This window comes from Diorhabda carinulata, chromosome 5 (genome assembly GCF_026250575.1).
Source record: "Diorhabda carinulata isolate Delta chromosome 5, icDioCari1.1, whole genome shotgun sequence".
Taxonomy (NCBI): Eukaryota; Metazoa; Arthropoda; class Insecta; order Coleoptera; family Chrysomelidae; genus Diorhabda; species Diorhabda carinulata.
Window position 1 is genome coordinate 29,093,468 of NC_079464.1, and position 17,766 is coordinate 29,111,233.

General features: G+C 36.1%; 1 protein-coding gene across 1 annotated transcript; it reads right to left on the minus strand.

Moving 5' to 3' along the window:
* Nucleotides 1-739: 739 nt before the first annotated feature.
* Nucleotides 740-17,262, minus strand: LOC130893876 (dynein intermediate chain 2, ciliary). The gene is made up of 11 exons (XM_057800313.1): nt 17,090-17,262; nt 16,799-16,900; nt 14,661-14,865; nt 12,374-12,705; nt 12,051-12,321; nt 10,073-10,234; nt 8,385-8,635; nt 4,276-4,453; nt 3,356-3,584; nt 3,063-3,296; nt 740-974 (listed from the first exon to the last, which is right to left on the minus strand). The coding sequence occupies exons 1-11, from the start codon at nt 17,150-17,152 to the stop codon at nt 788-790; spliced, it is 2,214 nt and encodes a 737-aa protein (XP_057656296.1). The 5' UTR covers nt 17,153-17,262; the 3' UTR covers nt 740-787.
* Nucleotides 17,263-17,766: the final 504 nt, after the last annotated feature.

Consider the following 17,766-nt stretch of genomic DNA (forward strand, 5'->3'; position numbering starts at 1 on the left):
TACCCAAAACATTTTTTAGTATTTTTATCTTTTCACCATTTTTATTTCATGAATATATCATTCAATTTATCACATTATCGGGCCTAATTTAGATAAATTTTAATTGAAAACAGTATTTCGAGATCTAAATTAAGATTCTTTGAGACAATCAGGCGGGTAACCGTATTTCATAAATCCATTTATCTAAGTCTTAAGATACCAACCAAATAATTGGTAGTTATCCAAATATTTTACCAAATTAAAATCTAAAACACCAAAAAACAAAAGAATATTATATATCAAGTGCCTTGTATTAATTGTGATGCTGTCTACATAGGGCAAACATCTCAGTATTTAGAAAATAGACTAAGAGGTCATCAATACGATAAAAAAAATAAAATTGCATTAACGAACCGTGAAATATCAAAAAAAACATGAATGAATTTAATTATAAAGATTCAAAAATTCTTGACACGGGATATAATACACGAAAAAGGGAGTTTTTAGAAATGGTTCACATTGATAAGAACGAAAAAGCTACAAATGATAAAAAAGACTCAAATAATTTAAGTAAAAAAAAGAAATTAATGAAAAATAATTAGTAGTTTGAATATCTTTCCTATGAGTTAAATTATGTGAAAATATGATGTGATTTTCATGTGTTTGAGCTGCTCAAATTGTGTAATTGGAAAGCGAATATTACATTGCACGTTGTATTGCATCATGTCAAGCGGCCTTAAGTGTATAAATAAAAAATCTCTTTTAGATTTAATTTATTTATTTGAACTACAATTTACAATATCTACAACTATAATTGATCTTCTGATCCAGCTGTGTCTGGGGGTATAGTGAGCGAAATTGGTTCTCGTACTAATGCTAATAATCTGTCGAGTTTCATACACTGTAAAGTCCATTGATCTAAATGTTGCATTTTTTTTGGAGCCTTGCATGGTATTCTCAAATTTGGAGATAGTTTTAGAGTGGTTACGCAACCTCTGCAACAGGGAAAATGGGGAATTTCATTTAATATCTGGGAAATTTTCAACTTCTGCGAACTGATGCAACTTCAATATTAAATGACCCTAATGACCAAAATCTAATCTAATCTAACTAGTCGTTATGTGACATTGAATAACATTGGTAGAGACTCAGCTGGGACTAGTTGGTGATTCGGTTCAATGATTAGTATATAGAAGGTCTAAAAGTTTATAATTAGTACCTCACCGTGCGTACGGACTCAACTCAATGAAAGGGATTTTTTATCAATTAAGCAGTCTAAGATCTCAGTCCCCAACGTTCCGATCGACGTGTTAACGCCAGGCACAGCGTCAGCGGTCAATACATCTCAAACGCGAACGACGACGTCTCGTTCACAACAGTAGTCGACAAACTTGTGATATAAAATAGATATGAATTCGACACTTTTGACTTAGCTTATACTAATTGAAGAGGAGGTACAAAAGACGACCGCATACGAAGAAAAATCAGTGCAACAAAGCACCGATTATTTATGAAGTCGAAGAAATAAGGATGTTTCCAGATTTTGATAACGAAACATTATTAAATTTATTAAATATTTTCGTGTCAATTAAGAACAATTCAAACATATAATGACTTGTGCGGGAGTATATAATAAAATTGGACTCATTCAATCAATAATTCGTTTTTTTGTTTTAACGAATTTCGACATTTTGTGCTGACGCCAAATACGACGTTTATGCTGCAATGGTTCGAAATAGAGACGCGGCACAAAGCGTTTGAATGGTTCCAACGTCAGCGTGTGAAAGCGACCACAACCGTACATTTCAATAGTAAGAATCTTGACGCGGCGTACGGCGTGACGCTGTACGCGGTCGACTGCGTTTATAGGAGACCATAGCCAAAAAGCTAGTTGTTAGTTTCATGTGATGAATGGAATATTTTGTTTTACATACGTCTTCTTAATGAAATTTCACGACAAATGAAAATTATTTCAGTGTAATGAGAAAAAGTTCGATTTTTTTGGATTTAGACCTTTTTTATCTGTTATTCACCTCTTGTAATTAGATGGGTATTTATTATATTAAGTTATGATCGATATGTTTGCTACAACGTTAACGTTTAAAATACTTTTATGTATATTCACTATCGACTAAAAAAAACCTCCTCTATCTCTGTCATTTATTTCTTTCACGGGACCGCCATTAGGCATTATTTCGCTGGGGGATCTATATTTACGAATCTCATTCAGTGAACGTGTTAATTTCCATCCGTATTTTCGTTGTTTCCTACGCATATCAAGAATCCTCGTGATTGAACCTGTGAAGGTATTCTCCGAAGCATTCGTGTCTCTAGGTCAAGTACTAATTCCCTACTCGGCGGGAGCGGCCGAGCCACGTGTCTATGGGTGGATTCGTCGAGGCATCCTATAAAATACTCTTTTTCTTTAACTCTTCTGCGCTCAGGGCGGTAGGTCTTCTCTGTCGGTGAAGGGATCTTGTTTTCTACGCCAACAAATAAGTAGCACTCCAGCTGTATCAGCAAGGATGGTTCGTCCGATGGGTTTTTTCCTTTTAGTAGGTGCACCAGTATCTGCAGCTTTCACGTGCCAGAAAAGGTTTCTTTCCGGAAAATTGGTCTTATATACATCTTCTAACGCGCGACGTTTGAAATTCCGTCCGGTCCAGGGGCATTGTTGTTGCAAATTGTTCTCCTCTGTTTCATACTGCTGAAAGGTGGAGTTTTAGCTGTCACAATCTTTTCCAAAATGCTGTGGGTATTTCGGCTGTGGCATAAGTACGTTTTTCAGTCGCGCCGTTACCACCTTATACGGTTTGCCGACGTCTTCGTCAAGGAGCTCCGGCAAGCATTGTTTCGTACCGCACTCGATGGCTTTGTTGAGCTTCCTTGTCTTTGGCCTCTAGATCTTCATTTCTGCCCGGCTACCAAGGATAAGGTAAACGAAAACGGAGAGATGTGGGACGTAGAGCACATCGTCCAGATGTTCCGCTATGGCCCACTGCTTGAGTACTTGAAGGGTAATAGTTAAACGTTTTATTTGTAATTTAATGACTCGAAACTAATGATTATAATTGCATACTTACTTGTCGTCTCCTACTATGATGATAGGAGATTTGTAATTAAAAGAAAGTCTCGTAATTTTGTTTTTCTTTTTTGATACGATCGCTTGTACACATATAGGTTTATATTTGTTTACGTTGAGATCGTATACGCATACTTTTCCTTCTGATGTTACGCAAGCAAAAACTGTCGAGGAATACGGCGCCCATTTTACGTCTCCCACTCTATCACCCACGTCGAAAACGAATAGAGGTTCCCTATATATAAACAAAAATCGAGTTTAAAGATAAAATTATTACAATTGTTATAAACTCACAGGCGATTATCCTCCCAAATTTTAACCCTCCAATCGGAACTGCAAGATATGAAGATGTCAGTATTATATCTGTTGAAATCGATTCTATAAACCGGTAATTGATGGGCCTTATAAGTAAGAAGATACATAGAACTGTAAGCTACGCTACATTTAAAAATGAGACCTTCTTCGGTTCCGACTAGGTAGATCTGTGGTTTGTTCGGATGGATTTTAACGCAACTGGCACATGCTGAAAGTCAAAGAAATTAAAAGTAAACATGCCTTTTATTTTTTTCGAAATTCAATTAATATAATTACGTATATCAGATAAATTTCACATTTTTCATTACATTATCACACATTTCACGCGGTATTTCGTTAATTTCATCACGAATATTTTGTTTGAGCTGTTCCAGCGTTTCTGGTTCGTTTGCTCGAACCTTACTTTTCAGATATCCCCAACAAAATAAGTCCGGAGCGGTTAAATCAGGCGACCGTGGAGGCCAAACAACATTTCTTGAAAAAACTTGTTGTGTAGAAAGAGGTCTCGCTGTAATTCCATTGTAATGTACTGATTGTATGCGATGTGGCAACATCTTGTTGATACCACATGTTAATCGAGCCCAAAACATGCAGTCGTGGCGTTAAAAAGTTTTCAATCATACCCCAATTGACAGTTATCGTTACGCCATTTTCAGTTTCAAAGAAGTAAGGTCCAATGATTTCTCCTGACCAAATTGCACTTTTAATGGATGCAAAGGTGATTGATGAATAAATTGAGGGTTTTCCATTGCCCAGAACCGACTATATCACTCATTATGAATATCACCATCGGTTCCAGAAATTTCAACTTAACCTAGAGCCAGGATTACGAAAGGCATCAAATGAGGAACAGGCTATAGAGTTATTAAGGAAGAAAAAAGAATTAATATAATTTTTACCTTTTACTTTCAGCATTGTACCGTCCGGACCAGGTACGGGAGCTTGGTCTAAAAACAATGTTGTTATTGTTGTTACAGATAACTCGTTTTGCATAAGTACCCAGTTGTTAATTTTACCATCAGCAGCTACAGAAAAAAAATTCAGTTCACCATCTGGTAGATCCGGTGCCCATTTTACCTAATAAGACAACATTTGTTGAATTATATCGTACAATAAATTCGTAGAGGCAATTTTCCTACTAATTATGCATATATAGAGTGTCTCAAAAATGCTACAGGAGAAAATTATTGTAGAAATTGTAATTAATGAAATAAGATTTTTGAAATTCAATGATTACTCACGATCCGTTCGTTTTTTTTGGCTCTAGAAACTCGAAATATAATCCGATTTAAATGAAGAAAAAATAAGGAAATGTATCAAGTGAAGATTTCATATAACAATTTTAAATGGAATATAATCCTTCCTAACTATTTTTTGCAATACATTGTGTTAATCTACAGAAAAAACGAACAATGCTAAAAAATTATACAAAAATGTTTGGTCATTAATAAAGGTGCGTCTCCATTGAACAAACAATGGGGAAACAAGTTTGTCAAACACGTTGACTAAAGTGCAGTTTTAACAAACATTTCTTAGTTCAACAAACAATTGTTTGACAAACATTTTCCCCAAATAATTGCGATCAGTTACGTTTTCTCGAAGAATGGGTGATTTGAACCGCCGCCGTCGTCTGGCCTGCATTGCAGCAGCATATATTTTAATGGAAGAACCTCGTTCTCGTCGATGGTGGCAGACGCATTTCGAAATGATTTGACAGCCGGGTGTTTGTTTACAAATTTTACGAGAATGTCAAATGAAGATTTTGGATTGTTAATATCGATGATAGGACCAGTGATAAGTAAACAAAATACTAATTTTCACCAAGCAATCGACGTTCCAGATCGTCTGTCTCTTTGGATTTTTCATTTTCCTTAATATGATGGCTATGTAAGCTACTTCTGAAGCTTGCCTCTTGCTAAACTTTTTATTAGAATTCGTCGACAGCATGCCACTCGTGGAGCTTTTTTCTGACGATCCCATACCGGTGTTAATGGATGGCGATCACACTTGACTCGGAATTTTCCAATTGGACTGATACAACGCTGGAAAACGTTTCCCGGGGTGTTGATTTGTCAGCCAAAGAATTAAAATAAGTTAATCCCCACCAAGGCTTATTTTTTTCTGTAGACCTCATCCCGGACTTACAATTTGTTGCTAGTAACTTTTTCTCTCGTCTATATTACACTGGAAGAGTTTCAATCTTTCTTTTAATTTCGGCGACATTATTTACACCTAAATCTTTTGCAATATCATCTAATGCATCTCTTCTTTTGATTTTTTTAGGGTCCCACAATAAAGATTTACATTCGTAAACGTTAATTAACCTTATCAAATTCTCCTGGCTCCAAAACTCTTTACTCCTTTTGCGGAAAAACCACACACACACACTTTTCCACTGAATATTTCCAATACAAAAAATACAAATAACAATGTTTATATCCAAAAATTACGCCGGAAAACCACTTCGAAATACACTAAAACAAGCCCAAAAAGGTGGTAGGGAAAGTCAGTGACAAACAATTTTCGATCTAGGACGGGAACATTCTAGACAAACAAAAATGGGGGCCACTTTTCCTTCCATACATGAAATGTTTGTTGGGATATCGTCCACACCAAAAACACCGGCGAATATTGTTTGTTAAACATAAAAGTTTGTCGAAATCTTCGACAAATGTTTGGCAAACAATGTTTGTCCAGTGGCTTCATATTTTACAAATAAAATTTCTTGAAATCAACTTTTTTTTAGTTGTGTATAACATTTATAAACGTGGTCAGATCATGCTTATTTTAAATCTATGTATATGTTACGTCCCAAGCCCGATCTTGTACGGAGTCGTTGTTAGATGTTAGTAAACACAAACGTAGTTATTGTGATTGAAAGTATGTTCTCCGGCTAGTTGGCTACCATCTATTGTTAGGTTAGGTTAGGTTAGGTTAGGTTGCGTGTACTACTTCGGAATAACGCGCTCATTACCGAGTGAGTATCGATGCTCCGACTCCGTACATCCAACGTTGTACAGAGTCGACTTCGTACAATCATCTCTGTCCGAAGTCCGCCAATCTCGACTCCGTATAAAATGGCTTGTACAGATCGGACTTCGTACAAATTCATTGTACGAAGCTCGACTCCGTACAAGATTGGGCTTGGGACGTAACATATATACGGATTCGAGGGCTGTTACTTAAGTTTCGAGACAAATTAAAACAAATATCTATAATTGGATATGTATTCATTGATTTTCAAAACAATCTGCATTAAGATCATTCATTTTTGCAAGCATTTGAATCAATTGTCGAAGCATTTTTTTCATTCCGATTGAGGTACCTCCAAAACATGTGATTTGAACGCATCAACGCTTCCTCAAGTATAGAAAAACGTTGACCTCGCAATATATTTTTGAGCAGCAGGAATAAGTTGAGTTAAAAACGTTTTTTTTTTAAATTGATGTGTGCGAGATCGCATTGTCGAGGTAGAGAAAGATTCGTCTTCTGCTATTAATTTTCTTGATTTTTTCGAAAACTTCTGGCAAACAAATGTTGGTATATCATTCAGAATTGACTGTTTTATGTTGCTCTGATGTAACGGTGGCTACATGTCCAGTTATCTCGAATAAAAACAGGTAACCACTCGCTTAGAATTGCTTGGTGCTCATTCTGAAAAACCCCTACAGTCGATTGTTGTTCAGTTTCGGGTTCATATATTTATGTCTCCTGGAGCATCGCGCCTTTGATTTTTTTTAGCATTTCTTTGCATCAATCGACACACAATCAGTTTACGCACAGCTTCGATGTTTTCTGGCACAACAGCCGATTTTGGACGACCTCCACGAAAGTCATTCTGTAGCGAAGTGTGACCAGAAGGAAAACCAGCGAAATACGATGCCTCGAGATTGTGCTTCAATACCAAAAATCTTCAATACCTCAAAATTTAAGTAACAACCCGCGACCAAAAGGATCTATTGTGACTTCCTTTCTTGTTGCGATACAGTGAAACCCAGTGTTTACTGCTGATCCTTTTAGAAATTTCAGATATCTTCTTCTTATATTTTATACACTCCTAGGTGTAATGCCCTGCAGTTCCGTAGTATCTCACGAGAGAATATAGACGGAAATTACGTCCTCTACGCAGAAGAATCTGCACGTTGCGTTCTCTGCTAAGTCTAGCGTCTTCTGGTGTCCATTGAAGTGATAATGTTCCGACATGACTCTTGTAGGAGTAGATACATTTAATAGATTTTCTTTGGTTATAGCTTCCCACGAATGTTTTTGTACGTCTCCACCCCTGTAGATTGTTCTAGTAAATGTTTTTAACCTCATCTACCTTCTTTTCAATTCCTTTCCTTATTGTTCTGTACATGTTACCACAAAAAGAAATTTTTTTTAAATTCCAACATTAAAAATTGGTAACATATCATTTTTTGTTTCGAAATAGTGTTTTTGTTTTGATAAAAAAAGTACAAATGAAAAAATATAACTTCCTTCGGTTAATTGTGAGAAAGTTTTCAATAATTACGAGGGCCGTTTTTTTTTTCAACCTCCGATTGCGTCAGTCGGCGTTGTGCTACAGCCACGTAAACAAGTCCGCTTATTTATGCTCCCACCAAGTGTGAATTGCAAAGTTTGATTATTTTTCTACAGGCTGAAGGCCATCGGAGAATGAGTCGTGTGTATGAGAACGGTTAGGCTACATTGAAAAGTTTGTCCGCAGATATGACAAATGTCTCAATCTCTTCGGTGATTATGCCGAAAAGCGTACCAATCTTTTGGTAATAAAATCATTGTTTGCGTTTAGATGAAACTTTAAAGCCTTGCAACTAATATAAATTTTTATTGCTTTTATTACCCGGAGATTTAAATTGAAATCGGATGATTTTTCAATCTTATAGAGCCGATAGAACCGCGATACTATAATCTCAAATATATCTCATCAAAAATATAATTTGTTGCATTTGAATAGTATTTTTATTGCTAGAGCTCGTCAAAATATTACAATGAAATGGTTAAATACCTCCCAAACTATACCTCTGTGTTTGTTAGTAACGCTGTTGCTCTTGTAGACTGGTTCCTTACAAGTTACTTGTACGTTGAACACTTGCACCGAACCGTTGTATAGACCAATAACAGTCATGTATGGATATTTCGAATGGATATCCACACACATTACCGCCGATTCGGTCATACAAATATAATCCGGGAATGATGGGTTTTTGATCGTGAAGAGACAAAGACAACCATCTTGTATAGGTTTCGTGTAATCCACTAAAACATAAGTTCAATTGTAATATGAAATACCTCCGATATTTCAAGTTTTCCCACACAATAAACTCTCAAATTCCATAAGCACAATTACCAAAACAACTAACGGGTGTCCGTTGGTAGAATTAGAATTTGAATCTCGAATTTATTTCTCCCTAACCATTGAGCGGAGGGATGTCGCAGTTTACCGAAGCGTTTTTCAAAGCCAATGATTCGTATGCAATTGCTCGTCGACGAAAATTTTGTTCACGTTACAATATTCGACGCCGCAAGCGAAGATTTGATTCGATCATGGGTGCGAAGGTTCCGAGCAACAAGTTCAGCAGAAAACAACCCTCTACCGGACCCATCAGGACGTCGAGAACGAACTAAAACGTTGAATTCGTCGCGGCAAGTTTGCGCGATAATCCGCATCGGTCCGTTCGCAAGAAGAGAGCGGCTGCCCTGGGACTTACAAAAACTATAGTGGACGAAATATTGAACAAGGATCTTAAATTTCATCCGTTTAAAAGTCAAATTCTGCAAACGCTTAAGCCTAATGATCACAATATGCGTGAAAATTTCTGTGAGACATAGTTGGGGCGATTTCGCACTATCTTTTGGAGTGATAAAGCCCCTTTCCATTTGAACGGAAGTGTAAATAAGCAAAATTGTCGTTATTGGTTCGCTTATAACATCATCAGCCACTTCACAGTCCCAAAGTTTGGTGTGCGTTGTCAAGCAGGGAAATAATTGGACCCTAGCAAGCAATTTCCGTAGGCGGTGTTGCTTATAGGCGAATGCTTAACGATTATTTATTTCCAGCATTGAGAGAACATCCTGCCTACTCTTCACATACATGATTTCAACAAGATGGCGCCAAACCGCACACTGCTAGGGAAACCATGGCGCTGCTTCGTGATTTCTTTCCTAGCAAATTGATAAGTCGTTTCGGTGCCATCCCTTGGCCACCCAGGTCCCCGGATCTTACCCCCGTGGAATTTTTTCTGTGTACGAAGCAAGCCCTGCGACAATCTCTGAACTGAAAGAAAATATCGTTCGGGAAGTCAATGGCATCTCGGCGGTACTTCTCCAGCAAGAAATACCGAAGCCAGGTTCCAAGAATGTGTTCGACGTAACGGCGACGACGTAATTTTTAGAAAATAAAACCCGCATTTGTTTACCTGATACTAATTAAAACTAGAAATTCATGTGTTCTGTAGTTTTGTTGTTATGTATAGTTTTTAAATCCTAATTTTGTCACCGGACTCAAAATTTATCTCAAATACTACCATCCAAAGCAAGTCGGTCTCAACAGGCAGTTGTACCTGTACCACAGGTACAGGTTCCATCGGTACCACAACAGTTACCACAACCATATATTCATATAATATAATTATTTAAATAATTTCTGTGGATGGGAATCGCGAAAAACTTAGTATTAGTGGTAGTGATACTTACAAAATCCAAAACAAACAGCGAACAAATCGTAATAATAAGGATTCCATTCCAGGTCGGTGACCGTATGTTTATTTGTTTTATTATAAGTAAATTTCCATAAAGGTAACAAAGTTCCTTCTTCGTCTCTGTATTCATCCGAGGGATCTTCCCAATATTTGTAATCTATTGTACCAATAAAACATATAAGTTTACCGTAAAATTACGTGGGTAATAAGAAATTCTACAAATTTTTTTACATAACCTCAAAATTTATGTGAAAAACTCAAATAACCAAGTTTGCGGGTTTGTTTCATATACTGTAGTCTTAAGGTAACATTATAAAGTCCATTAGGCTCAGATCCATGATTCGTGGTGGCCAGGAGATGTCTCCTCTGCTAGATATAACTTTGTTAAGAGAAAGTTGACTTGCGCCACTCGGATTGTGACTTTAGGGCTATTTAAGGGCCTTTGATGCTTGAGTCATGGGCTCTCACTATTCCAGTAGCGATTATATTGACTCTTGATATTACCGTTAATGTTTAATTGAGTCTCATCAGAGATAAACACGTTGTTATGCAAAGCGCTTCATCATTTTATTCACGAAATTTGGTCTGACGGTACCGTCAGTATTTTTCTTCTTCAAAATTCGCTGTAAGGTTGATCTGGGTATGTTTGATGTTCTGGAAATGGGTGGCATTTTCACAAACTCTTCCACTAGTAGATGTCTTCTTCTGTTCGTGATGTCCTGGTTCGGCTTGGTCAGACTCTTCCACTAGTAGATGTCTTTTACTGTTCTTGACGTCCTTGTTCGACCTGGACAGACTCTTCCACTAGTAGATGTCTTCTACTGTTTGTGATGTCCTTGGTGGGCCTGGACAGTCTTCCACAAGTCGATGTCTTTTACTGTTCATGATATCCTTGTTCGACCTGGACAGACTCTTACATTAATGCGATGTCTTCTACTGTTCGTGATGTCCTTGTTCGGCTTGGACAGACTCTTCCACTAGTAGATGTCTTTTACTGTTCTTGACGTCCTTGTTCGACCTGGACAGACTCTTCCACTAGTAGATGTCTTCTACTGTTTGTGATGTCCTTGTTCGACCTGGACAGACTCTTCCACTAGTAGATGTCTTCTACTGTTTGTGATGTCCTTGGTGGGCCTGGACAGTCTTCCACAAGTCGATGTCTTCTTCTGTTCATGATGTCCTTGTTCGGCTTGGTCAGACTCTTCCACTTGTAGATGTCTTTTACTGTTCGTGATGTCCTTGTTCGACCTGGACAGACTCTTACACTAGTAGATGTCTTCTTCTGTTCATGATGTCCTTGTTCGACCTGGACAGACTCTTCCACTAGTAGATGTCTTCTTCTGTTCATGATGTCCTTGTTCGGCTTGGTCAGACTCTTCCACTAGTAGATGTCTTCTTCTGTTCATGATGTCCTTGTTCGGCTTGGTCAGACTCTTCCACTTGTAGATGTCTTTTACTGTTCTTGATGTCCTTGTTCGACCTGGACAGACTCTTACACTAGTAGATGTCTTCTTCTGTTCATGATGTCCTTGTTCGACCTGGACAGACTCTTCCACTAGTAGATGTCTTCTTCTGTTCATGATGTCCTTGTTCGACCTGGACAGATTCTTACACTAGTAGATGTCTTCTTCTGTTCATGATGTCCTTGGTCGGCCTGGATAGACTCTTCCACTAATCGATGTCTTCTACTGTTCATGATGTCCTTGTTTGACCTGATCGCTGTTTATTCAGTTTTCTCGAACTGGCAGTTTCAGTTTTTACCCGTGGGACAATCATTAAACCTGAATAAATTGTAATGTTTTCGAAATTTACGCCCAGCAATAGTGACCGAACGTTCCATGACGACTTAGAGGGTAAACTGTATAATTTTTGAAAAATTTAGGCTTCACATACAACGTAACCACACAATATCAACTTAACCTTAGTACTTTTGACTTGTTTTATGGTACTTCTGATACAGGATCCTCACTTACCTTTGGCCATTTCGTTGTATGTATTCTGGTTGATCATTCTTTCTAGAACCCTAGTCGCCTCGCGTAGTCTTCCTTGCATTTCGTCTGTGAGTTGTTGTGGAGTTTTTTTCACTATCACTTTTTGCGGTAAGCCCATTTTTTCTCTACGTTCTCTATCTCTTTCTTGTTCCTGTATTTCGAAATCTGCTTGGTAAGCATCGTATATAATCCATTGGAGAACGTTGGCTGTGAATGTAGCCATAGGAGGAGGCGTTGTTTGCGTTTCTTGAGACTGCAAATATTTTTATTAACATATAGAACATATAGAAAAACTCCTTACTTACTCTGGTAGGATTGTTATACGTGAGAGCGGCCCTTTCGCAAAAATTGAATTGGTTAGTTAGTTTTCTCGGTTTTCCTCCAGCTTTTGGTGGCGCTATTTTCACAATACGCGATTCGGCGTCATCTTCATCTGGTTCGTCGTGTTCTTCTTGTTTCTCGGGTTCCGGTGGTTTTCCTTCTTCGTCTTCTTCTTCTTTGGTAGTAATTCGAGATTCCGCATCTTCTTCTTTCATACCTTCTTCGGCAACACTTGAGCCATCCGGTGTCGGTACTTGTTGTTCTTCATCTATCACTTCTGGTATTAAGGTTATTTCTGACGAATAAAACTCGCTAGCTGGTATGGAAAGTTGTATTAGAAGGTATAAAAATCCAAATTAAATGATACTAGAGACTATTGACATCAATAATAGGGAAACTCTTTGAATTTACTTCACATAAACAACATTGTGTATGATCATCCAGATTTATATGATTCTCATTTATGTCCGGAAAGTCCTAGTAGAAATTTTTGGATCTATTACAGAAGAAGTATGTTCTCATCAAGTACATCTGGTCAAGATATTTTTTTAAGAACGTAATGATAAAGAAATAAGGTTAAGTAGAAAGACAAATTGCAACACTTTCAATTAAATGGTACAATGATGATTATTACTACATGTTTACTACCATTAGAATGATGTTCAATCACTTTTAAGCAGAAATACTGTCATACAAACGAGCGATTCATTATAATACGTTACTATCGAAACTTTAAAGGGAAACGAAGGGGCTAATATACGAGAGTTGTCGGAAAAATTATCACCTCAGTCTGAAGATGTTGGTACTGGACGATAGAAGATGTTATAGGCATTTTTTGGTTCGATTTATACCAGTACGTGACACACTAACTACTCTCCTGCAAGCAAAAACCTGTTTATTCTAACGGAAAAGTGACGGGTTAATCAGTGGATTGTATTAATTGATTATTTTCAAACAGTTGAAACAATAATCGGAGAATATTACGCATCATTACTTGATAAAGTTAAGACAGAAATTAGAAAAAAAAATGCTGTTTCACCAGGCCAATGCGTGGTAATCACCATGACTTACACTTCGAATGGATTGACCACCGACATTATTCATCGGATCTGGACTCCAGCGACTTTTGACTAGTCCCTAACCTTAAAATTTCGTTTACAAAAGAGATATTTTATCGCTGGACTATAAAGACTTAAAAGGAGTCAAAGAATTAAAATGATTATGGAAAAAGATTGTTTTCTTGTTTTTTGGTTAGGTGGAAAACTTTCAGAACAACCCTTGCATTTTTTAGGAAAGGTACGCAAAGCCTTTTCATCGATCCGTAACTTTTCTGCGGTATAGGAAAATTCACTTACAAGAGAAAGTTTTGAGAAAAGAAAAAAGACAATTACTCTATCAGATTTTTCAAATCAGAACCATTAAAATTGGACTAAGTTTCAAAATTATTATATAAGAAAATCACTTTTTTATTTTTACGTTTTATGTATCTTCCAAAAAATTCTATTCAAGTTTTCAGCTGATCAAAGTTAAATCATCGTCATCCTTAAAATCGAAGAAACTCCATTTCTATGTTCAATAAAGGAAAATCTTCGCATGTTAAGAAGAAGCGTCTCAACATTAAAAACTTCTGATTTATTTAGCGAAAGCAACATTTTATAATAAAGTACATTTTCAGAAAAAAAGCTGCACTCTGTTTTTGTCGGTCAGTTTTTGTTTGTTCTTAAAACCACTCAGTGCTGTCTTTAAAATACAAGAGGGGATCTTATTACATGCCACAGATGCATGGTGCTGTCGAAGATAAAAGTTCATAGTTTACATCTACAGCACCAGTTCCAGATCATTTAGAAATAGTTCATTTACAACTTGGAGGAAGTTGGGATAGGTAATGATCTACTTTCATGGTAATTCGTTATTTGTCATTTGGAGTAAGTAAATTTTGTACGCAGCAATCAAAAGTTTCAAGTATTTTCAGCCCGTTTTCATTTTGAGGCCACAATTCTTCAAAACTTGATTCGACAAGATATACGCCACCCACGAAGCACTTGATGAAACAAGGTCTAGTAGTGTAAGATCTAAGGAAAGAGGAAGAAACCTAGTAACAGACTTTCCTCCTTTCATATAGTGAATGCTTTGGATGAGAATCTTGTACAAGCAAGGATGTGACCTCCTTCATTAGAACTCTCTAGACGCTCCAACGACGAGGACAATACATCTCGGAGCTCGAAGTGTTAATAGTTAATCCCTTTATATGAACTAATATTGTTTACTTACGGTCTATGCCCATTTCTATCATTTGCTGATGGGCTTCTTCGGTATCCATGTGGAGAAGCGTACCTTCTAGAGAATAAACTTTTACCATATTTCCAGGAGATGGTAATTGTATGAAAGTCTCTTGTAGATAACTCCATTCTACTAAACCTTCTGGTAATTGAGGATTAGTGGAAACTAATTGTTTTGGAATGATTTCTTTAAGCTCCTGAAAAGAAAATAACACATTATTAAGCCGTGTGGAATATGGAATTATATTTCTTCGGTGGAAATCATTTCTGAGCAATCACATGTTAAAGAAGATCTAGCCAAAGCGACATGAAAATCCTTTTGGTATTGGCGACAATTACGTGGCACTAGTTGGCGCCGAATTTGGTGGTTTTGGAGTGTTTTTAGTAGTTTCGGGCCACTAAAAGGAGGTTTAGATTTAGTATCATGTGGTCTAGAAGAAACAAGTTCAAAAACCATTAAAAGTTTGTGTCTACACATGTCAGGTATAATTTCCCAGCCAACAATGAATGAAATGTATTTATTTACGTACGTTAGGAAGAGACTTGGATATCTGCCAAAAAGTTGTACAAGATTTTCATTCACCACTAGAATAGGAATTTAACAACTAGTAACTTTGTAACACTAAAGCTTTTACCACGTTTTTATGGTTTTCGAAGTGCACCTTTTGAATTTGTGGTCATTTTTATCTTAGAATAGCAGTTTAAACAACAAAATTAATTCGTATTTTGGCTTGTTGTTCACTTAAATTGAAGTTTGAAAGAAAATTAGCAGATTTCGTCCACTTCTTAATTTTCAAGAATTGTTAAGGTAATGGGGAATCACCAGTGGAGTCGTGTGAATAAAAATAAGAGCTCATGAGCTCTTATACAATATAAGTTATAATATTATATGTTTGTTTCGTCTGAGGCACGACACTGCCACGAGCTTTCCTCGACTAGCCAACGAACAAAACGAGCGTGGGATCAGCCTGAGATTTGATATTTTTACTATCAATCTTATGTTTTTTTTTATGAATGTACATACATGTAGCTACCCGGTATTTTACGCAGTCTTACGAGAAGTCTAAGCAACTAGGAAATCCCTACACTAATGATGATTTATTTAAGAAAACTTCGACGGGATTTGACTAAAATATTCGTATAAACTTAATCATAAATACTATCAGGGTAATTCTAATGAAATCTCGAAATTACCTATCAATGAATTAATATTTAAATTAATTCATTCTTATTTGTTCTGAAATTCGTACTATTTATTTTAATAGAAGTGAAACACATCGCGGTCCCCAGATTAAATGAGTTTTCACGATTAAAATGTGAGGAAATGACGATTATATTTATTTTTCATGAAATCTCTCATTTATTTTTGAAATGCGACTAGGTTATATTAACTTACAAATTATGAAATAAAGTAAAATGGTAATTAAAAAGTTTCAATAAGCAAAAATGTACGAAAACCGAGTCGATCTAGTCTGTAAGTCATCACCTCATAACTCATCATCCCCTCAAGATGAGGAAATGACAGAACAAATCATAACCTAAAAAAAATCTCGCAACATAACCTTTCGTTAGCTTTTCGCTACGATTTCTACCTCTAAAAACATATTACGCCATTAGAATTGGAATATTTTAATTACCTTTTTTATTTTTCACTTTGATGGAATGATTGAGTGAAATGTAATCTTTAAACTTTGACATTCCGAACAAATAATCGTACTACCAACTGTCAAAAACTAATGCGAGTATTACCAAAGTCCACAAAAATATACCTACTTATCGGCTGTTGGTAATGCTGCGAGGGAATGGTTATTTTTCATGGGACAAATATTGAGTTAACATCAAACAAGTATTTGATAACTTAGGATCCTAAATTCAGAGAAATTTTGAAAGTTTGTTGTATTTAAAATAGTCATGGTTCCCAACAGTTTTTTTTAAAACTTAAGACAATGTTTTAATCTGGATATCGTGATATAATGAGGAAATTATTATCAGAGTACTATATATTTTTTATTCCACACAAATGACCGTACAATCCCAAAGTTATTACCAACATTTTTAGCCTCGATGATGTTCTTTCGAAAAAATATAAACATCCTATGTTGGTTTATTCTAAAAAATAGTAGTACTCACCGCGTCTGTTAATTCCAGCTGATCTTTTGGTTTCAGGAGTTGTTTTGCTTTTTTCCATTCCTCCAAATCATCATTCGCTTCTTCTTTCTTTGAATTCTTTTTCTAAATAATGAAAAGCGACTTGTTTATCTATTCAAGATCTGTTAATACAAAGTATAATAATCTATTTAGTTAAAAATGATATATTTCTAAAAACAAATTACTACGAGATTTCTGATACATTAATTAGTACTATTAGTGCATGTTTATTGTATATATATGTTTAAAAATTATTTAAAAAGTAGCATTTACCCCTTTTGTAGGTGCAGCAGTAGCAACTGCTGATATAGTCTTTTTCATATTGGCAGGAGGCATTTTACTTAAATTATTTTCATGAAATAGTGAAGATTTTTTTGTTAAAACATCACATATGACATTAAAGATGACAAAACGTTGCTTAGCTAACTATATTATTGACAAAACATTACAGGTGTCATAGGAGAAATACAAGGCGATAAAACAAATATCTCGGCATATAAAATTTATTTCAAACTTTTTTACTTCTTACGTTATCTGTATTTTTCAAATTTTATCATATTCTCTATAAACTTCACTGTTATCAGTTCGTGCTAAATCTAACGGTATATACGAGGATAACTTAATATATTCTGAGATATCACATATAATCTTATAATTTCCGACTAAAATCTTTCCAATTCCTACTAAACTTCCATCGTAATTTAACCTCTTTGAACCGACATTTTGATGAGATAGATCGTGAGATTCAACATGACATCGTGAGATGTGGCATCCCTGTAAATGGTTCTTTACGTTTAAACTCCAAAGACCGAGGCTACGTTCATTGAATGCTACCATATTGGATTTATTCCGTTTGGATTATAAACACTGTTGATATGAAGTTTCTTATAAGAAAAACACGTTTGATTAGATATTAATATTAATGTGACATACAATTAATATCCCATTTT

Excerpts from the sequence above, each read along its gene's own strand:
- LOC130893876 (XM_057800313.1), bottom strand. The coding sequence starts at position 17,152 with ATGCCTCCTGCCAATATGAAAAAGACTATATCAGCAGTTGCTACTGCT. Across the intron at positions 16,901-17,089 it reads CTGCTGCACCTACAAAAGGG|AAAAAGAATTCAAAGAAAGA; the intron begins GTAAATGCTACT and ends TTCATTATTTAG. Across the intron at positions 12,706-14,660 it reads GATAGAAATGGGCATAGACC|CTAGCGAGTTTTATTCGTCA; the intron begins GTAAGTAAACAA and ends TTTCCATACCAG.